General features: G+C 44.5%; 1 protein-coding gene across 3 annotated transcripts in view; it reads left to right on the top strand.

Moving 5' to 3' along the window:
- The window catches only part of CD86 (CD86 molecule), a 72,559-nt gene extending 50,517 nt beyond the window's left edge, over nucleotides 1–22,042 (top strand). For all 3 annotated transcript variants that reach the window (XM_075593578.1, XM_075593579.1, XM_075593577.1), the window contains exons 4-8: nucleotides 4,723–5,016; nucleotides 8,687–8,824; nucleotides 16,687–16,756; nucleotides 19,252–19,335; nucleotides 20,691–22,042. In XM_075593578.1, the coding sequence (XP_075449693.1) occupies nucleotides 4,723–5,016; nucleotides 8,687–8,824; nucleotides 16,687–16,756; nucleotides 19,252–19,335; nucleotides 20,691–20,730 (626 nt within the window). In that variant the 3' untranslated portion in view covers nucleotides 20,731–22,042. The remainder of the gene's footprint in view (nucleotides 1–4,722; nucleotides 5,017–8,686; nucleotides 8,825–16,686; nucleotides 16,757–19,251; nucleotides 19,336–20,690) is intronic.
- Nucleotides 22,043–23,723: the final 1,681 nt, after the last annotated feature.

Below are 23,723 nucleotides of genomic sequence, written 5' to 3'. Positions count from 1 at the left end.
AGGGTATAGAGTGCGTTACAAAAGGGGTGTGTGGAGTGGGAGTTAATATAAATGGTGTGGGTAGGTGTGGAAATGTGAGAGATAGTAGCATAACTAAAAGTGTGTGTGGATACTATATGGTCCCTATTGGTGTATAGGGATGGAAAACACTGCAGAAGGAGAGCCGCTGCACATGAGCAGGGAGAAGCAAAAATCCAACTGGATCCCACAAACTGGGCGCAACCCCACAATGGACCGGTACATTGAAAGCTTCAGACACAGCGCCAAAACCACCATCCTGGACAAAGTAAGGAAACAAACATATAATCTGACACTGATGGAGAGGAGAGCCATAGAATCGCTAAAGGCCAACCACAACATAACAATCAAACCTGCGGACAAGGGAGGAGCAGTGGTCATAATGAACACCACAGACTACCTGGGAAGCACACAGGCAACTCACTGATTCAAAGTATTACACCCAACTGCAGGAGGATCCAACTAAAAAATACACGAGAGAACTCAACAGGATCATTAAAACACTCCCGATCCTCACAAGAGAACAAATTCTGGACCTGATACCAGCTAACCCAAAACCTGGCACATTCTACATGCTCCCTAAAATTCACAAAGAGGGTAACCCTGGTCGCCCTATTATCTCTGGATCTGGCACACTTACCGAGAATATTTCTGGCTGGGTGGAGGGCATTCTAAAAACACTTGTCAGGAACACACCCAGCTATATCCAGGATACCACCGACCTGCTAAACAAACTGAATGCCATTGGCCCCCTCCCAACAGGAACACTACTAGCAACCATGGATGTAGAGTCACTTTATACAAACATCCCCCACGAGGATGGGATTTCAGCCTGCAGATACTTTCTGGGACCGCAGGGGCCACACACAGAGACAGTGACTAAATGCATCGAATTTATTCTGACCCATAACTACTTCACATTTGGAAATGACACATACCTCCAGACAACCAGGACCGCTATGGGTACTCGGATGGCGCCACAGTATGCCAATCTGTTCTGCGCAAAACTGGAAAGTGACTTTCTTTCCACCTGTCACTTGAAACCCCTTACATACCTTCGCTACATCGATGACATCCTCCTGATTTGGACCTCTGGCGAACAGGACCTCCTACAGTTCTATGACAACTTCAATACGTTCCACCCGACCATCAACCTCAAACTCACCCATTCCCCGGATGAAGTACATTTCCTAGACACCACCATTACTATAAAGAACAACCAACTACAGACTTCTGTATACCGCAAACCTACAGACAGTGCCAGCTATTTGAGGGACAACAGCTTCCACCCGACACACACCAAACATGCAACCATCTACAGTCAAGCCATACGCTACAACCGGATATGCTCCGACACAGCAGACAGAGACCAGCGGATTAAAGCCTTGAGATCAGATTTTATAAACCGTGAATATAACCACAGAATTGTAGACCAGCAAATTCACAAAGCCACCAGAATACCAAGAAGTGATCTCCTTGAATACAAACAGAAGGAGACAAGCGACAGGGTACCTTTGGTGGTCACATATAACCCACACCTAGGAGCCCTACGCAAGATCGCCAGGGAACTACAACCCATCCTCCAGGAAGATACAAGACTGCAACCGGTCTTCCCTGAAGCACCCTTATTATCATACAGACAACCTCATAATCTCAAGAATATTATGGTGAGGAGTAAAGTATTCAGCAGTACAACTGAATGCGGGACGAAACCATGCCAGGACCCAAGATGCAAAACCTGCGCAATGCTCTACACAGCGGACACAAAACAAATACCACACAGGAATCGGGAATACAAAATCAGAGGAAGGTTCACCTGTTCCTCCACCAATGTCGTGTACACTGCCGACACACTTAATTGCAGTGCGGCCAGATCCGCAAGCCGGGAGATTTCCCGGCTTGCTAGTGGCCGCCCCTCGGCGTGCCGCGCGTCATAGACGCGCGGTCACGCGTCTTCGGGAGCCTGCGCCCCCTGCACGCGCGTCCAGGGCTCCCCGAGGGAGCCCTGGTGTCCCGCGATGTGGGGGACGGCGGCAGGGGGTTCCGGTGGACCCGGCGGACCCGGCAGCGGTAGGGAGAGCGCCCCGATCGGAGGGCGCGCTTCCGCTGCTTCGGCGCGCGCCCGTCACCCTCGGGCGCGCGCCAGGCTACTGCTGCGGCCAAGAACGGGCAAATGCTCGAATAAACTTGGCCGCAGCAGTACCTCATCATGTGCATGAAATGCCCAGGAGGCTGCTATTACATAGGTAAGACGGGGCAGGGGCTTAACAAGAGAATGAACCTGCATCGCCACAGCATCACACGCGGAACAAGAGACGGTCCTGTCGGCAAACATTTCTCTGACTCTGGCCATAAGATGAACGATCTGAGGGTTGCCATACTCAAAGGTAATCTTAAAGCACCGAAAGAGAGACGGTTGCATGAATACAAATTTATGCAACTGTTCGGGACACTTAACGGTGGCCTAAACAGAGATCGAAATTTTATGAGTCATTACTGACACAAGTATACTCTCTTCCCATGAGCGCTAAAGACCATGTCTGTACATACTGTGCTATATGTATGCACACACAGCTGTCTCATACACATACCAATACTCCTTGTTTTTCCATCCTTATACACCAATAGGGACCACATAGTATCCACACACACTTTTAGTTATGCTACTATCTCTCACATTTCCACACCTACCCACACCATTTATATTAACTCCCACTCCACACACCCCTTTTGTAAAGCACTGTATACACTGTGGGCTCTCCATTCATTTATATTCACACAGATACACATACACACACTCTTACATCACTTACTTTCAGGAACCATTCAACACCTCTAGCCATAAATTTCATCCACACCGGGGGAAGGAAAAGCATAGACAACATTCCAAGAGACACTGTTTTTAAGTATACCCTTTGCTTTCTTCATTCATTGTAACATCGCTGGAAGAAGAGATCAGTGTATCTCGAAAGCTCGCACAAATAAAAGCTTTTCGTTAGCCACAGAACGGTATCATCTATTTATTTTTTAATTATATATACAGTATATATATATGAGCCAATATGATATATGAGCCATATCTGCTATTTTAAACAGTACTTTTGTGAGTGGGCATTTGTTGATTTTAATGTTCTATAAACACTTGTTATTACGTTAATGCACTAGGTGTGCGCCTGTTTTCTTCTTTTTCTTTATATATATATATATATATATATATATATATATATATATATATATATATATACACATACACACACACACACACACACACACACACACACACACACACACACACACACACACACACACACACACACACACACACACACACACACACACACACACACACACACACACACACACACCAAAATACAGGGGTGCCAATGCTACATCAAATTGACAAAACATATATGGTAATAAGTATAACGTTTAAATACTTCAATAATAATAGTAATTACTTGGTTATTTAGTTAAATCCTTTGGCCAAAGCGTTGTAAGCCTGCATATCAAATGTCAAGGTATAACTAAAAATGCAGGTCCTAACACTAAAACTGTGAACTCTTCCTGTTACCTCTATATGACGGGAAGCAACTACAGTGAGTCTTGTCCATTCAGCAAAATACCAGAACCTCCCAAGTTAAAAAGGTGGGGAGGGGTGAGCTCTGGGGGGAGGTTCCAACTGCCTCCATTTAACTGTTACCAGCTAGAAATTGATTAACACACATTCCCAGCTACCTCAAACTCCTACACCCACCACATCATGAATATATATTTATGCCAAAATGAGTGCTACTGAGCGAGGCAAATGCATACCTATAGGTAAAGTAAAAGCAAAGAAATGTAATTGTTAATTTCTGTGTGAAAAAGTAAACTCAGAAAAAAAACACCCCACCCTATTGGATAGGCTTAAGATCTGCAAAAGTGCAATGTGTGTTTCTTACTGCCGTAAATACAGATTGTTCTACAAATTAGCCTTGCAGAGTAACTCCTTGGAATTACAGGTATTTCCTTAGTATTAGTATTGCCAGAAACTATTAGATTCAAAATAGATACTGAAATTCTCCATTCTGCCAGTTCAGTCTGCAATATTTCCAACTTTACTTTAGACCCTGATACAGTATAATTCTTCATTATAAGTCCGTGCGTGACCCCGCAGGGGGTCTTTATATCATTTTTTATACACTTTAATATTATACACGTGTGTACATGCATTTGTCATATTCCTGCATCAATTGATTTAAGAATAACCACTGTATATTGATAGTGGACACTAGTAGAGTTAGCGCTTTATATTCACTATAACACAGCACATTCTTCATTATAATACATTGTTTGTAGTGTTTTTCAACCAGCATTCCTAGGAACCCTTGGGTTTCCTGGGCATCCCTAAAGTCCCTTCAATTGTCAGGTTATTTGAAAATGGTATCAAATACAGAAGAATGTGCAATGCATCTGATCATGGACGCGCTATTGGACAGGGTTTGGCGATCCTCAGAATTTCACTTAGGGTTCCTTAAACAATAATGGTTGGAAACCACTGCCGTAATATATTACTAAATAGAAGCCACTGGCATTTTGTTGAGTTTTAATGGGTGAACACAACATGGGTTGGAGATCTGTATCATGGTATAGTAAGCTTATGACCATTGTGTCTATTATATAAGATTATAACCAACATGCTATTTTTTGCTTGTTGTTTTGCAGCCAATTTCAGTACACCTGAGATAGTAATGTTCCCTAAACAAGTGAACACAACCGATCTCCTAAAACTAGAATGTTCATCTAAACACGGTTATCCAAAGCCTGGAAGAATGGACTGGATCGTTTCAAACAGCACTGGAAAATACAACATCCCCCATATTCCACTAATAGCACAAGATGAGGTCAGCAAGATGTATAACATTTCAAGCAACATATCCTTGCTGATAACAGAAAACACCAAGGTCACCTGTGAGCTTCTATCAGAAAACAACGTCATCTCCACTGTCACAGAAATAGGTGAGAATGATCCTATACAAGATTTCGATGACCTCTGTGGCACTAGCATGTTACAGACAAGTGGTCCTGTCCAGTTGTATAAACAGAAAACTTGAACAAACAAAAAAAAGACAAATATTTACCTTATAATTAACATCTTAAGGACTAATTAATTATATAAGCGTCTTAAACATTTTAGAGAGTGCTATGGACAGGTCACACATTATAAAGTTGACAACATATGTAATGCCCCAAAGAAAGGGACACGCGTTGTATGAATGACAGCTGTCAGGTAACCATATTGATCCAAGTAACAAAGACGTCAAGAGCAACACTTCAAGGCATGATGTGGCTTGCAGGCATATACGCTTTGGCCAAAGGGTTAACTAAATGATCCCTTTTCAAGAGATATATAAGTATTTCACTGTGCATTTTTGTCACATTGGATGTTGCTCTGGACTTCTTTGTTTCTTGTTATATACATTTAGCCACGCCCACTAACACTCCTTTTGACACACACACACATATATATATATATATATTTTGTGGTAAATTTGGGGGATAGCTTAGAGCTTGCTGGGTATCTCTGTGTTTTTTAACCATACTGATCCAATCAGAGTTGCCATGACAACATTAGAATGTTGTCCCTTGAAAAGTGAAGATGCTGAGGGGTCATTTAAGGAGTCAGTTAGAAACAGGATTCAGGCAGAGAGACAGATATAAATTAAGATGAACGTGAGGAGTTATACATTTGACTCCTCTCTCACATTCCCTTCTCACATTCAAAATGTAGCTAAAACCCGTCATTTTTTCCTCTGCAATATTGCAAAGATACGCCCTTTCCTCTCTTGCTCTACTGCTAAAACTCTGACAAAGGCCCTCATTCTCTCCTGTTACGACTTTTGTAACCTCCTGTTGTCCGGCCTTCCTGTCTCCCACCTGTTTCCCCTACAATCTATCCTAAATGCTGCTGCCAGAATCACTTTGCTCTCTCGGCTGAAATCCCTCTCCTGGCTTCCTATCAAATCCCGTATCACACACTCAGTTCTCCTCCTGACTGTTAAGGCTTTACACTCTTCTGCCCCTCCTTACATCTCAGCCCTAATTTCTTGCTATACACCATTCTGACTCTTGCGTTCTGCTCAAATATGTCTTCTCTCTACCCGCTTTGTGTTTAAAGCCCTCTCCCGCCTTATACATTTCTCACTGACTGCCTCGCACCTCTGGAATGCCCTTCCCCTCAATATCCAACTGGCACCCTCTCTTTCCACTTGGGAAGCTCCATTGCTATCAAATCCCGTATTACTTACAAACTTCTCCTCACTTTTAAGCCTATACATCCTTCTCCCCCTCTTACATCTCATCCCTAATTTCTCGCTCTGCACCATCTTGACTCTTGCGTTCTGCTGAAGGATGTCTTCTCTCTACCCAGTTTGTATCTAAAGCTCTCTCGTACATTAAACCTCTCACTCACTTTCCCACACCACTGGAATGCCCTTCCCCTCAATATCTGACTAGCACCCTCTCTATCCACCTTTAAGAACTATCTTAAACCCAACCTCCTTAAAAGAAGCATATGGGAAGCTGTGCTGGCTGATACATCTTATACATTGACATTGACCACTTGCAGATGCACTTACCAGAACACCTTCCTAGTGTCTCTGTACATTCTTCCTACTTACCAGGGTTGCCACCTTCTACTGAAGGCCAACCCGGAGAAAGAAAAATCCCTTACTTGGTGTGGCGTGGTGCGGCGCGTCTCCCGGCATCCTGCTGCAATTCCCCCTCCAACTGCAGTGAACAAGACTGCGCGGCATCAAATGCCATGGCAATGTGACGCCGTGTAGCGTCATGATGCCATGTAGCGTCCGGTTTTGATGGCAACGCGGCACCGTTTGACGCCACGCAGCCATGTTCACTGCAGTTGGAGGGGGAACTGCAGGAAAATAACAGAGAATGCCGGAGACACCGCCGCACCACATCGCACCCTAACACCACCCGGAGATTGACAACGGCAACCCGTAGCCCGGAGGTAAGTGCCCAAAACCTGGAGTCCGTGTCAATCCCGGAGAGGTGGCAACCCTGATTGTAAGCTCTTCGGGGCAGGGACTCCTTCTTCTCATGTTACTTTTATGTCTGAAGCACTTCTTCTTGTTATTTATATTATTATGTCACGTGCATTACTGCTGTGAAGCGCTATGTACATTAATGGCGCTATATAAATAAAGATATACTACATACTGTACATACTGTACATACATATGTGTAAAATGTTGAAAGTACTGTACCAAGTCTTCTGGCTGCCTCTATGTGTCAATTATGGTGAAGGTGTATTGTCTGTTACCTTCTGAACTTGATAAGATTTTTGGCATTGTAGTGGAGGACACTACACATTTTTGGAGTCATGGACTTAAGGAGTCCAAAGCAGGAGGTAACTGAGAACACCAGGGCCTTTGCATGTATTATAATTATATATCTGCACTGTATCACTGTCATCCCAGCATGAGGCTGTACTCCTTTGGAGCTCCTTGCCTGCCAAAGTTTACTGGTGAGGAAACTGATGCCCATAACAGGATGTCTGATTTTGAGGAAGAGGGTAAGGCAGGAGCCTTGTTCATGCAGGTGACAGAAATGAGCTTTCTGCTATGATAATCAGACAGATGGCCTAACCTTTCAATAGATCATTTGCTGGTCTGATCACCCTACAGATATTGGGCAGCTGAAAGATATTTAAAATACTCTACAGCACGTTCGATAACAGAAGTCCTCAGAAATGAATTGCACGTAGCACACCCGATTCCACATTACCTGCAGCGTATAAATAACTAGAACTACAAAAGGAAATAGACTGTCAGCTGAAAGACGACAACGAAACGGCTTTGTCAGGAGTGGAACAGACAAGTATCCCAAATTGGTATGAAGGACACAATGACACATCTGTATCTGCAGCTGAGATTTAACGGGGCTTATTCAATAAAGTGAGCTAGTACCAGCTTGGCATTACCACACGGAAACCCCCAATGGGACTTTCCGTGCACTGGTGAGGAGCTTTAAATAAAATGTTTAAAGGGCCAAGCAGTGCTACAGTATGTCTTCCTCCTGCCTCTCCATGGAATGATGGTGAAGGGGTCCTGCTTTTCACTAGTGACATTCGTGTGTTTATGAAACGCTGGTTCTCAACAGGTTTGTCACTCATTCTTTGTTTTGACATTTTGCTACCAATTACACAGTGCAAAACCTACACTGGTATAATGTGCCTGCCGCCTTTAACAATGACCACCAACAGGTCAGGTTTACAGGATGCACACCTTTTGTGCATTGTGACACACTAACACAGCTACAGTACACCAATAATCCTTATTACGTCATGGATTTTCAAGTAATGCATAATGTTTCTTCCGGGGTCCTTGAATGCCTTTTTTCAGTGTGTGTTTGTTCTCTCTCGTTCTCTCCCTCTCTCCCGTTCTCTCCCTCTCTCCCGTTCTCTCCCTCCCTCCCTTCCACTGGTGAGTTGTAGTGAGCCGCACACAACGCACCCGCGGGCGCAGACGCAATTTATCTTGTCGCAGGAATGTCTGTAATACACCTGGCCTCCGGCAGTGACACGCCTGGAAGTCATGAGATCCCACTTGAGAATGGCAGCTACAGAAGCAATATATTATAAAATAATGTGGGGTTTTTCACTCCTCAGGAATGGACGACCTTAATCCCATATTACCAATGAAGCCCAGCAACGACCTAATCTACATATCTATTGTTCCTGCGTTTCTTATTTTAATAGTGGGTTTTATATATCTGAAATGGAGAATGAAGAAACCTACTTCTGTGGGTAAGTTTCCTTATAATAAACGCCTTATTTACTTATTCACTGAATTGATAGCACATAATGAATGTAACAACATATGTATTAAGGCTCTTTTACAAAGTATCCCATAGTACAGCGGGCCCCAACCTTTTCGGCACCAGGGACCGGTTTCGTGGAAGACAATTTTTCCACGGACCGGGGGGGGGGGGGGGCGGGTATGGTTTCGGGATGAGGCCAGAGAGAGGTATTAGGTAAAATACACACTTTAATAACAAATGAACTCTCTAAACGCACATGTAAGAAAGTCCCAGGCTGCAAACGTGTAGTCCGTGACCAGTGCGGCACTGGCGTGTCCCTGCTACTGTGTCCGGTATCCTGCTCTGGGGCACAGCAGGAATGCAATCTGGACCGGGCTGCTACGGTGGCCTATCTGGGACAAAAAACTGAGCACGCATTTCGCCGATTTTTACAGTTGTGCTTAACCCGTGGCTCCTCACCTTCTGCTGTGCGGCCCGGTTCCTAACAGGCCACGGACCGGTACCGGTCCACGGCCCGGGGGTTGGGGACCCCTGCCATAGTACCATTAATGTGTCTTCCTTAAAATAACACTAAGGCCCCGCTCACACAGCACGCTACACGACGTGCGCTTTGGAGCGCGCGCGTTCGTCACAGATGCCTGGCGGCCAATGGTTGTGTTCAGTATTGAAACTACCATTGGCTGCAAAGTACGGCGTCGACGCGGCTGCAGTCGCGGGAGTCTTTTCAATCTGTGATCTCCGGCTGCAGCAGCGTGACGTCAGTTTCAGCAGCCAATCAATTTCCAGATGTTTACATTGATTGGCTGCTGAAATTGAGACTTGGCAGTGAAGATGGGGGACCAGGGGACGGGGGGAGGGGGAAGACGGGGGGGGGGGGAGAAGACGGGGGGGGGAGAAGACGGGGGGGGGGAGAAGACGGGGGGGCAGGCCAGCGCAGCCTCGGATGGAATCATGTATACACATGACTTGTCAGTACGCCACATTGCTGCTTTATTATATATTCCCGTGCTAAAGGGAGCTCCAGCACAGTGCTGAGGAAAAAAAAACCACCATCCGTTTGCTCTGCACCCGTGACACTGCGCCACCCCCGCCCACTCGCTCTGTCGGATCAATCCGTCTGCTGGGGATGATCACACATCGCCCAGCAGAAGGAGGCGCGAGGACGCAGCGTCTCAAAGCCCCCTATGTGAACGCGGCCTAAGAACCCCTGACTTGGGGATTAGATATTCAAGTGGTATTCACTAAAATGTATTATCCATAACGTGCCAGGAAATCGCTTCTGTTCTGTACCTACTGAATGTTAATATGATGGGATTATTTAATGCTTCCAGAAATCAAATAGACAGAAAACACACAAAAATGTCACATAGAAAGACTTCTCCTTCTAGGTTCATTCATAAATGCCCGCTGTTTTAAACACAAAGCCAGTGCTTCACCTCCCAGGCTATGTTTAAAAGCTGTGTTTAAAACAGTGAGCATTGGCTTAAGGGCTCCATGTGATAATGGACTTGAGACAAAAGGTGGCACTGTGTGCTCATTTGCATGTCATTTCCCAAAATCCCTTGCTGTAGTAGAAGCATCTCTCTCATCTAAATGGGTGATCACTAAATGGGTCTCTTTTTGTTGATCATCTTTTGATCAATAGTTTTGTCGTTAGTATTATCTATTTCCCTTGCACCCCACTAATTTGTTCTCTCTAGAGAGTATTAAGGTAGAGCGGTTGGCTATTATCTCGTTTTGCTAGCCTACAGCCTACCCTGTCCCTTTCCTCCCAGCATGCTCAGTTTCTTTAGTTAGATGAAACTGGTGGTGTGTTGCTATATTAACCCTTAGGGTACTCTTGTGACAGTCCCTGAACATTATGAGGATCAGGGTTTTTATGGCATACAGGGAACGTTCCCCCCACTCTGCTTCCATTCGTGTCACTGGCTGCTGATCGGGACCACGAGATTTCTACCCCAGGCACTCCCGTGGTTGTGATCCCTGCAACACAAGGGTTAATTCCATATGCCTTTCTCCAAATCCATTCTCTAAAAGAGAAGTTGTTCAGTTTCAGTTTCTGCGGTAAGTATGACACTTTGTGCAAGGGAGCTGAGCGACCACAGTATGTTTGACACGAATACCGGAAAGTATGGGAAATGCATCCTTACATCCATTTAGGCCTTACTCTTTCAGGAGTCAGAAAAGGTCCCCTCATGCTGAAGCAGCGGAATAATGATCAGTTTGCAGTAAGCATCTCTAGCACCTCTTCCCCCACCCTAAGTGAGATGTGTGGCTACTGGTGTACTCTGGTGCTGGTGCATACCTGTTTGGTAGAACAGAAGGCCAGAGAACTCCTCGGTGGTATGGGGAGGTGTCAGGACAGGCTCTCAGAGATGGTTCTTCTGTAATCAGCTCAGCGCCTCCATCCTGTGAGGATCCTGGTGCAGCCAGGATGGTCCTCACAGGCAACTCTACTCAAGCAGCAAGCATCATACCAGGGATAATATACTGTAACTGGGTTTATTGAATACTGTGTGTGTTTCTCTAATACCCTAATGCCGGGATTCTCAGCTCCTGTCTTTAAGGGCCACCATCAGCTCAGGCTTTAAGGATATCCCAGTTTCAGCACAGTTGGCTCAATTAGTCGTTCAGTCATTGACTGGCCAACTCCAGTCCTCAGGGAAGGACCACCAACAGGTCAGGTTTTTAAGGAAATCCCTGCTTCAGCATAGTCTTCGACCAAGACACTGATTGAGTCCACTGTGCTAAAGAAGAGATATTCTTAAACCTTGATCTGTTGGGGGATTTTGAGTACTGCAGTTGAGAACCACTGCGCTAAAGCAATACAATAATCACATTGCCAGTGTATACCGACTGCAGCCATAAATATATTACATTAATCAGACAAGCAGAGCCTGGGCCATGCAGTGGCACATTCCCCATTAGGCCAGTTAGGCCCGGGCCTACGGTGGCAACATTTTGGCATATGCTTTTGCCGCGCTCTGGTGCCTATCTGACCTAACGGGAAGGCACTTGCCACTGCCGGACGAATCCTTGCTGCCGCCCTCCTGCTCTTTTGTAATCCCAGCGTCAAATGATGCCGCGGACGTCCCCAACGTGGCGTCGTCTCATTGCCATGGCAACGTGAGGTCGCGACGTCAAATTACGTCGACGACGTCCGCGGCGTAATTTCATGCTGGTATTCCAAAGGAGCAGGATGGCGGCAGCGAGGAGGCGTCCGGAACCGGCAGGGGCCTATGGGCCATGTAACAGTACTGTTACAATGCTGTGAATGACACAAGCACAGAAACGCTCTTATAAACCCTCCTGCCCTATAATTACTTACTGGGGTTTGTGTCACCTACATACAGTATCTTTAGTCTATAATACTGTATGTTATACTGATTTTTATCCGGACACCAAATAAGTTATGGTGAGTAAAAAAGTGACACAAACCCTCCCCCGTAGGGTGTGCATCAGATACAAATACCACGTTATGAGCACATTCACGTCTCAGACAGGAGTGCAGCCCTGCCTTTCCCCATTATCTCCTAACATACAGCGCTTCCACTGCAGCCAGGGATTCTGGGTAATGACATGCAAATGAGCACTCACGGTGTGTCACTTTTTGTTTCTTGTCTATTTTAACATGGACCCCGATAAGCTTATGCTTTCCACATTACACCGCTTTTTCAGCACAGCATGGGTTAAAGAAGTGCAGAGCCAGTAAGCCTACTCACAGACTGTTATTTTTATCCAAATCCCCCATGAATCTTTTTGCCTCTAGAGAAGCTGGCAATGCCTTTTTCTGCAGTGCAATGCTGACCCTTCTTGCTGCAAAGGTGTGAAGGTGTCTAGCGGACCCCAGATTGTATGGTGCGGAGAAGTTAAAGCTGCAGTTCAAACAATATCCTACATGTGTGTGTGGTTTGTAATAAATCCGTTCTGTACTATGAGAAAGTTCTTGTAGCATTTTAAAAAAAAATTTTTAAATACATTTTTAATGTTTCTAATGTCGGAAGCATTTCCAAAGTCCCACCCCCTTCCCCTTCTGATAGGCTCTGGCTTATGTGCCCCACCCTCTCTCTGACAGTGAACCAATTGTATCTAGTAACAACCCAGTCAATCATATTCTAGGGCTACATTACCCACAATGCTGTGCAAGAACTGAATTAAATAACCCGGAGCAAGCGATCGATTACAGGAGAACGGATCGATCTGCAGCCTAGCTAATCACGTGTCAGTGTGCAGGTTGTATTGATGCACATACTGATCTGCAGCTTAGCTAATCACGTGTCAGTGTGCAGATTGTATTGATGCACATACTGATCTGCAGCCTAGCTAATCACGTGTCAGTGTGCAGATTGTATTGATGCACATACTGATCTGCAGCCTAGCTAATCACCTGTCAGTGTGCAGATTGTATTGATGCACATACTGATCTGCAGCTTAGCTAATCACGTGTCAGTGTGCAGATTGTATTGATGCACATACTGATCTGCAGCTTAGCTAATCACGTGTCAGTGTGCAGATTGTATTGATGCACATACTGATCTGCAGCTTAGCTAATCACGTGTCAGTGTGCAGATTGTATTGATGCACATACTGATCTGCAGCTTAGCTAATCACGTGTCAGTGTGCAGATTGTATTGATGCACATACTGATCTGCAGTTTAGCTAATCACGTGTCAGTGTGCAGATTGTATTGATGCACATACTGATCTGCAGCTTAGCTAATCACGTGTCAGTGTGCAGATTGTATTGATGCACATACTGATCTGCAGCCTAGCTAATCACGTGTCAGTGTGCAGATTGTATTGATGCACATACTGATCTGCAGCCTAGCTAATCACGTGTCAGTGTGCAGATTGTATTGATGCACATACTGATCTGCAGCCTAGCTAGCTAATCACGTGTCAGTGTGCAGATTGTATTGATGCACATACTGATCTGCAGCCTAGCTAATCACGTGTCAGTGTGCAGATTGTATTGATGCACATACTGATCTGCAGCTTAGCTAATCACGTGTCAGTGTGCAGATTGTATTGATGCACAGATTGAATGGGGATTTTTTTTTTTCAACGGCAGCTTGAGCTACAGCTTTAAAACCGCTGGAGAAAATGCATTTATATTTTGTACATTTATTTTGTACATCTACGTGTTTTATTTTTACTACTATTGTGAACAAAAGAATGATGATATAATGTATTAGATTGTAAGCTCTTCGAAGCAGGGACTCCTTTTCCTAAATGTCACTTTAATGCCTTAAGCACTTCTCCCCTTTATGTGTTATTTGTATTATTTGCTATTTATATGATTATGTAGCATATATTACTGCTGTGAAGCACTATGTACATTAATGGCGCTATATAAGTACAGATATACATACATACCTAGACATACATACATATACATACAGACAGGACATACATACAGATAGACACACAGGACATACATACATACAGACATACAGTAGAGGCAACGTTTATTCTAACATTTGCTGTAAACTAGCCGGGTTACATGCTGGGTATGTGCTGGGTATGTGCTGGGTATGTGCTGGGTATGTGCTGGGTATGTTCTTGGTGTGTGCTGGGTGTGTGCTGGGTATGTGCTGGGTATGTGCTGGGTATGTGCTGGGTATGTGCTGGGTGTGTGCTGGGTATGTGCTGGGTATGTGCTGGGTATGTGCTGGGTATGTGCTGGGTATGTGCTGGGTATGTGCTGGGTATGTTCTGGGCTAGTTTGAGGCATGTTTAAGGCATTTCTGCATTGACTAACGACCCATAGGATTAACACAGCAGGGATCCATGGCAGTCCAATTCAGTTTGAATGGGACGGCCAGGGACCCCCCCGCTGTTAATCTGATAGGCCATTAATCAATGCAGAAATGCTGGGGCTAGTTTAAGGAAAGTTTAAGGCATGTATTCAGAATGTACCTGGGTGTACCTGGGTCTTTTGGGGAATTGCCACTGGTTTTTGTTAGAATAAGAGTTGCCTCTACTGTACATACAGACATACATACAGACATACAGACAGACATACATACAGACATACATACAGACATACATACAGACATACAGACATACAGACATACATACAGACATACAGACATACAGACAGACATACAGACAGACATACAGACATGCAGACATACATACATACAGACATACATACAGACAGACATACAGACATACAGACATACATAAAGACATACAGACATACAGACATACAGACATACAGACACACATACAGACACACATACAGACACACATACAGACATACATACAGACATACAGACATACAGACATACATACAGACATACATACAGATATACATACAGACAGACATACAGACATACAGACACACATACAGACAGACATACAGACATACAGACACACATACAGACATACAGACATACATAAAGACATACAGACAGACATACAGACATACATACAGACATACATACAGACACACATACAGACACACATACAGACATACATACAGACATACAGACATACAGACATATAGACATACATACAGACATAAATACAGACATACATACAGACATACAGACAGACACACATACATACAGACATACAGACAGACATACATACAGACATACATACAGACATACAGACAGACACACATACATACAGACACACATACAGACACACATACAGACATACATACAGACATACATACAGACATACATACAGACAGACATACAGACAGACATAATCAAGTCAATTAAAATGACTAATGTCTGCAGGCATAAGCACTATGGTAAACATATTGCTTTCATGTGTTGATGGCAGTGACGCATTTCCCAATAGACCCGGAAGTCTCAGGCCTAGGGCGGCAAAGTTTGGGGGCAGCAAAAACACAGAGGCGGCGCTCTGGGGTCTCTCAGCCCTGATGGGACGTTCCTTACCTGCTTCTGCCGCCGCCGCCTTCCTGCTGCCTCCGCCTACTTTCTGCAGTGTCAAAGGATGCTGCGCTGTCACACTGTGACTCGTTGCCGTGACAACGAGACGCAGAGTGACGTCGCGCTGGTGATGTCTGCAGCGTCATTTGACACTGCGATTTCGAAGATGGCACGGAGGTGGCAGCACGGAGGCGGCAGCACCAGGTAAGTGCCTGGGGGCGGCGGATCTGGAAACACGCTGCTATTTGATGGCCATTTTAAAATCCCCGCCCGAAAATGGTGAATATGCTGTGTAACCAGTGACAGATAAAAATCCGCTGTTCATGCGATGTGAGAAATATGTATATTAGAGGAGATTGCATCTTTGGGTAAATGTCATCCATCATTTATAAAAAAAAAAATCTATAGCCCAGCTACTTCCGAAAGAGACCGAGTGAGTGCTCCGAAACTCTCTGGTAAGTTACTACTCATAGTTAGAGACGGCGAATCTTATTGGCCGATTTGGCTCCGCAGCGGATCGTCCGTTCCGTTGGTCCGCTGATTTCCGCTGTACAATCTCAGAAAGGGCGATTCACATTTTCCGGATTTTTTGAGGGTTATCCTTGACAATCCAATTCACGGATTCCGCAACCCGTTAGAGGAGTTTAGGATACTCTTCTTTACAACCCTCCCACGGAACGCTGAAACCGCAGACTGGACTCTACAAGTCCGCCAATGGATCGCACCCAAAGTACGTTTTTTTTAATTAATCCGCACGGATTTAAACTGGAGCAATCTGCCGACGGATTCTCCACCGCGGCACGGATTTTGAATGGGAAGCTCGGGAAATTACGCGAAACGGACTGTGACAGTTTCGTCCATCGCTACTGCTAGCGTTATCATGGTCTGCACTTTCACAGAGAGTTGGAACCAGTTTAACTAGTTTCTTGTTCTGTTCACAGCATCATCACAGAGCAGGATGCGACACTCAGCTCTGCCAGCAGAGAGCAACGATGAGAACGACTATCCGCGGTAAGTATTCTGAAAGCCTCAAGCATAGCATTGAATAGAAGTGCTTGAGCAGGGGGCTCAACTCCAGTCCTCCCCCCCACCCCTCCCCCCCCAAAAAGTCAGTTTTTCAGGATATCCCAGCTTCAGCACAGGTGGCTCAATCAGAGGCTCAGTTGAAGACTGAGCCTCTGATTGAGACAGCTGTGCTGAAGCAGAGACTGAGCCACCTGTGCTGACACAGGGACTTATTGAGCCACCTGTGCTGAAGCAGGGATATTCTTAAGACCTGACCTGTTTGAGGGGTCTTGAATAGAGCACTCGCAAGAAGCAAAACAAGGAGACGTCGCCGGCAGCCCTCTCTAATATGAATTGTGGGTGTTTCGCAATCAAAAGGTGTTTTTATAAATTATTGCTATGCCACTTCAGGCTCCACAACATGCAAACAGCACTCTAACACGTGTCAACAAGTACACGGACACGTCTCGAATATAAAATACATGCTGCTTATATTAGACTAATTTCTGTAATTAAGTAAAGAGGCAGTATGATTCCAGAGCTGCCGTGAGTAAGGCTGGTTTAAGTCCATCACAATATATTTTACATACATATTTTCACTAAATTATGTGACCAGGATTAAAAATAGAAAGTAAAAGAAATGTGTAAAATCCAACCCATTAGTTAAACTAGTGGTGGGCAACTGCAGTCCTCAATGGCCACCAACAGGACAGGTTTTAAGGATAACCCTGCTTCAGCACAGGTGGCTGAAGCAGTGGCCCTTGAGGACTGGGGTTGGTGGTCAGTGGTCTTCGACTGAGTCACTGATTGAGCCTCCTGTGCTGAAGCAGGGATGCCCTTATAACCTGATCTGTTGGTAGCCCTCGAAGACTGCAGTTGCTCACCCTGAGTTAAACTATACCTTTAAATCCTTTAACACTGCGCCTATCAGAAGGTTTTCATGAACAAAGCAGAACATCCAACTTCTGGTTACAGCTATAAAAAGAAACGATTGCTTAACCAAACCTCAACACGCTTTAATTCTACATCAGAGAATCTGTTTGCAATTCTATACAGAGGGGGTGATTCATCAAGCCACTGAAATATTCCCTTCCGATTGCTAGATAACACGAGCAGTTTGAATGTATCAAGTACTTTCTGTGCAATAAGCACCATTTGTGGCTTTGGCTGGTTTTAGGAAGGGCGTATAAAAAGTTCAACAACTCTGTCCATATTATTGATCATTTCCACGTAAAGAAATGCATCCGATTCTGACTTGGGGTAAATATCCGGGAGGACAAGCTGAATTAAACGCTAACATGTTCTTGGCTTGGCTGCATGAGGAAGTACTTCATGTGTACAAGAGCTTGATACAATCCGCCTGGCTGTGGGAACAATGGTCTCCTGGGTGCTGCTGAATTAGTGTCATAACCCACTTGGCAAATATGTTAAACAAAAGTGTACTATTGTATTGTTGAAATCAATAGGATCTGTGGCATAAATAAGATGGATATCCCAAATATGTATTCCTTTATGGAGTTGTACACAAACATTTGCAGGTGCTATGAATCCCTGTCCCACAGGGCTCACTGTACCATTCTGCTTCCTGATAGAGATAATAGTTTGTTCTTCTATAGCGCTGCTATTTACATAACGCTTTACAGAGACATTTTGCAGGCAAAGGTCCCTGCCCCGTAGAGCTTACAATCTATGGTTTTGGTGCCTGAGGCACAGGGTGTTAAAGTGACTTTCCCAAGGTCACAAGGAGACGACACCAGGAATTGAACCAGGCTCCCCTGTTCCAAACTCAGTGCCAGAGTCAGTGTCTCACTGAGCCGCTCCTTCTCCCATGTGCGAAACTGTCCCAACTGTGCTCACAACATTTTCCATGAGTTTTCTTTTGTAATTTTGCCATTTCGTGAGCTATTTCGCCAAGTTTTAGATGCTGTAGGAATGTGACGTTTCAGAAGTGCTGATCCAGACCCTGAAGTAGGAATTTTGCTTGAGAGCAAGAGAGAGACCATTGAAATACTGTATTCAATTAGGCTTCTGTCAGTTAAATCAGGTGTGCTCACAGGTATCGCTTCCCGGTGCCAGATCACCAAGCTCTGTCAGCATATTTAACCTAATGTTAACCAAAATTAATAAATTCATTATAATGCCTGTGCACTAAAGCAAATTACTTAACGTTAACACAGTGTTACACCTAACACAGCAGATTGTGATTATGTTTGCGGCGTTAGAGATAAGGGTAAGATGTATGCAAAAGTACTCTAAACTATGCAGTGAAAGTGGAGCTATCCAGCGTCTGAATTAATACTAAATAATAATAATAACTATTTTTATAGTGGTTTACTCCCAATGATTGAGCCACGTGAGCGGAAGCTGGGGTATTCTGCAAACGTGACATGTTGGGGGTGGTGGATTGAAGACTCGAGTTGAGCACCCCTGGTTTAATGAATACCCCCTTGTACTGTACCTGCAAATGTGAGAAACACCCATCTTTATTCATTTCCATACAGCTCCCCCTGCACAGCTCTCCAGCACACGCCCTTGTGTGATTTGAATCCTCAAAACTCAAGCATTCGTGGAACAAATGAGCACTTGTACGTATACCCTCTCGCTAATCTAAATGAAGGTTAGATCCCGCACTTTCTCTCCCTCTCTCCCTCACTCTCTCTCCCTCACTCTCTCTCTCCCCCTCACTCTCTCTCTCCCCCTCTCTCTCTCTCCCTCCATCCCACTTTCCCTCTCTGTCTCTCTCTGTCTCTCTCTGTCTCTCTCTGTCTCTCTCTGTCTCTCTCTGTCTCTCTCTCTGTCTCTCCCTCTCTCTCTCTGTCTCTCTCTGTCTCTCTGTCTCTCTCTCTCTCACTTTCTCCCTCCCTCTCTCTGTCTCTCTCTCTCTCTCTCTCTCTCTCTCTCTCTCTCTCTCTCTCTCCGTCTCCCTCTTCTCTCTCTCTCTCTCTCTCTCTCTCTCTCTCTCTCTCTCTCTCTCTCTCTCTCTCTCTCTCTCTCTCTCTGTCTCGCCTCTCTCCCCCCTTTCTCTCTCCCTCTCTCTTTATCTCTCCCCTCTCTCTCTCTTGACATATGTCAGTGTCTGTGAGTAACGCCACGTGTAAGTGACACACTTACTGCAGAGCTCCAGGTTGCATTCCTTACTTTAGTTTTTTTAGTTATATGATTGAAGGAGGGGGTCTCTGGAGCTGAACTGCAGTAATTTAAGCTCCGGAAACCCCCTACTTCCCGAGATTCTTACCTCTGTAGGGGGTGCCGGTATCTCCTTCATGTAGCAGCTCCGATGGGGCTGTGTGGCTAACATAATGGCGGCTTTAAATATCCCGCATCTTTCGAACCAATAGGAAGCCGTGATGTCATCCCTTGCGGATTCCTATTGGCTCACATAACGAGGGACATTTAAACATGAAGATAACGGCACACCCTACGGGAGTAAGTATCTCGGGAAGCAGGGGGTCCCCAGAGCTGAAATGAATGTACCTTCACTCCGGAGACCCCCCTATAACAAAAACAGAACAGCAAGAAATACAACCTGGGGAGCTGCTTTAATCCACGTTATTTGAAGTTAACTGAAGCCCCTGCTAACTTAACTTGAAGTTAAGCATATGCGACTGCAGTGTCTCCAGCTTAGTGGAAGACTGAGCCACTGATTAAGCCGCCTGTGCTGAAGCAGGCAAACTGACACCCCATATATGCCCTATATACTGTACATAGAAAGTGGAAGGCACGTCTCTTCCCGTGCGGAAGTTATTACTGTAATGCAGGGAGATACATGGACTTACTGTACTCAGTTAAGTTCACAAGACTCTGTTAAGCCACTTTAAAAGCCAGGATGTTCTCTTTATTCCCCACAATGCACCTTTCCCATGGCCGTACCCCTTTAGTTCACTTACCCCTGTCAATATGTATTTTCTACAATGATTATTTTCTTTCTTCTTTTGCTTAGACGTGAATCCGAAGAACCGATGGTGACTGGGAACAGCTAGTTCAGAAACTCTTCATGGGACTGGCAGAGGGAGCCTGAAACCAACGCTGGTGTAAACCAGGGGTTCTCACTCCAGTTCTCAAGACACCCCTACATGTCAGGTTTTCAGAATATCCCTGCTTCAGCATAGGTTACTCAATCAGTGGCTCAGTCGAAGCCTGTGCGTGCGTGCGTGCGTGCGTGCGTGTGTGCGCGTGTGTGTGTGTGTGTGTGTCAAAGACTGAGCCTCTGATTGAACCACCTGTTCAATCCCCGCTGAAGCAGGGATATCCTGAAAACCTGAACTGTTGGTGGCCCTTCAGGACTGGAGTTGGCTAGCCAACGACTGAGCCTCTGTAAAAAGCTTCACGAGACTGATGGCAGCTCTCTGACTGCGCATAGTCATTGTTTGGGATACAAAGTGTTAGAGCTCAGAGCAGAACAAAAACAGGATAATTTTTTTTTAAAGTATTTTTATGATAGAACCATTTTATAAATGGAGGTTTTGTGGCCAAACACGTGTGTTACTAAGAGAAGGATACATTTTTCTAAGTTAGAAATTACGTAAAACATATGAGGGTTTTTTTCTACCCCATGCTTTTATTAAGGTTAAGGGCTATTCTTTTTCAGATAATTACAGTATCTGGTTGGTTCAAAGTCATTGGATTCAGGTCTGCATAGAACGCAACAGTATGTACAAATGCAATGACAGTTACTGAAACAGGTAACGCGAGTGCGATTAGCTTAGAAAGATTGTCCAGTGGCTGGCAAAACGGGGTTACAGTATGTTCTGTCTGTAATCATTTTTGCACTATGAAATTCCTTATCTACGTGCATAATCACAGCTCAAAAAAACTACTAGACATGCTTTTGGTGTTAAATAATTGATCTACTGAAAAACAAGTCTAGAGCCACTCCCACACTTGCACTGCAAATGTTTGCTTGGTAAGGATTATCTTCATGCAACTTGCATTGCTGGGCTGGATCCAAAGACAGTTTGATCTCCAGTGATTTAGGGTTTGAAAATAATGCAGGGAAATAACACCGTAAATGATGCTTAATTGGGACCTCACAACCATCCAGTAGTGACTACATGCAGATAATCACCCCCGCAGCTCAGATGTGAGAATACGCCTACTGTATGCTGTCATTTTGCACCTGTTAAAGTTTTGGCTTTCTAAGTTCTCTCATTTTAACAACTGCATGTACTCTTTGTGACATAGTAACTTATAAATATGACTGGTTTATTACTGACAGTGTTTTTAAATACATTTATAAATTAAAGGCTATTTTTTGGTTAAAAAAAAAAAAAGCACGTTCTGGTGGAAAATGAATCCGGAATTACTGACATTGGCTCTGGCACTACGTTTCTCCTGGTCCTGGTCGGGCATCTGTTTTATCCTATGAACACGATGACAGTGATCTCATGTATTAAAGCAGCAATTCACCTGTGATATACTGTATACCAGAGGTGGGCCACCTATTTTTCAATGTAGTCACAGGTGTGGCGAATGAGAAGTGAGAATCGCCACACCGTGCCTTTCGTTTACTTGCGTCACTACAAATTTTAGCTCCCATAAAAAATAACAGTTCAAGGTCGGGTCTAGACTCCAACTGAAGGCAGAGGGGGGTATTGGACGGCTGTGTTGCATCAATGACTCATTCAAAAAGCGGAAACCAGCACACGCCGCCTGGAAAAAGTGTATTTTATTGTGGGAGCTGGCAAACTCAAATTCGCCACACTTTCATGGCCAATTCGCCACTGATGGCGATTGGCGACAGGGTTGCCCACCTCGGCTGTACACGGTATGTTGTTATTTGATTTCTTTACATAATTGGGAGCATGGGCTCCCCAGAGCTGAACCGTGCCATTTCCAGTTCAGGATACCCCCCTGTTTCCTGAGATACGTATTACTTACCATGATGGCACCTTCCTCGGGAAACAATCTGACCATTAAAATCTCCCGTGATTCACAGACCAATAGAAAGTCCCCCATGTCCTCCTTTGCTGCTTCCTATTCGTCAAACAGCAGCGGCCATATTGGATTCTCCTTGATTGACAGCGGCAACTGCGATGGTCATTATCTTGGTACCCTGGGGGTACCCAGAGCTGAAAGTAGTAAGGTTCTCTCTATTCACAGAGATTCCCTTCCTAATGTACTTATGTTTCATTTATAACCTACAGTATTTGCACCATAGCTGCATTACTATTATTTAGTTGTATGTCTTGTGTAGGCATCATAGAAAAAATGCATAACGGTTACAGATGCGGCCCGACTCACATACCCGGCAGATCCTCAGTAACATTTATACATAGTGATTGTCACTGCCGGTTTCTTGCGGGAATCCCTGACAGAGGGAAAACTGAGTCAGGCTACAGCTGTACTGTAGTATGTAGAAAGCCAGTGCATCAGAAAAAACAAGTCCTGTTTATTATAATGAACTGCGGTTGAGAAAGGGCATACTGCCTGAAACGCGTTGGTGGACCCCTGCTGTGGCTTAGGGGGGACTTTTGGTCCACTTTTTATGTAATAAATAATTTTTGCTGCTGCATACCGTGAGCCTCCTTCTGTTACTTCTGACAGTGCACTGCCTTATTTTTCTACCTGTTACAGCTGTACTGTATGTATTCTCCTGTGCTTTATTCTCTTTGTTAAGTAAAAATGTGCTGTGTTCATGTAGAGAACTGAACCCAGTAGCCAGAATATGAGAAGGAATAGTTATGTCTTTGTGTTATGTCTATTGTGTTCATTAATTTCCCCCTACATTATGTTTGAAACTGGAGTGCATATTTTTTAAATTTTTAATAAAGTATTTATATTGCCTTGTGTGCCGCTGCTTATCTTTGTTGCAATCTTTTTCTTATAAACAAATGAACAGGAATTGAACCAGTCAAACCAATTGCTGTTTGCTGTGGTGGAGGTATCAGATGATGAAATAAGTGATATTAGTAAAGTTTGGGCTAAGCGTGAAAAGTTTTCACATCTCTATATTTTGCATACAGTACAAAACACC

The sequence above is a fragment of the Ascaphus truei genome, chromosome 3 (genome assembly GCF_040206685.1).
Source record: "Ascaphus truei isolate aAscTru1 chromosome 3, aAscTru1.hap1, whole genome shotgun sequence".
NCBI lineage: Eukaryota > Metazoa > Chordata > Amphibia > Anura > Ascaphidae > Ascaphus > Ascaphus truei.
The sequence above is the reverse complement of the archived record's forward strand: the minus strand, read 5'-3'. Positions and strand labels throughout refer to the sequence as shown.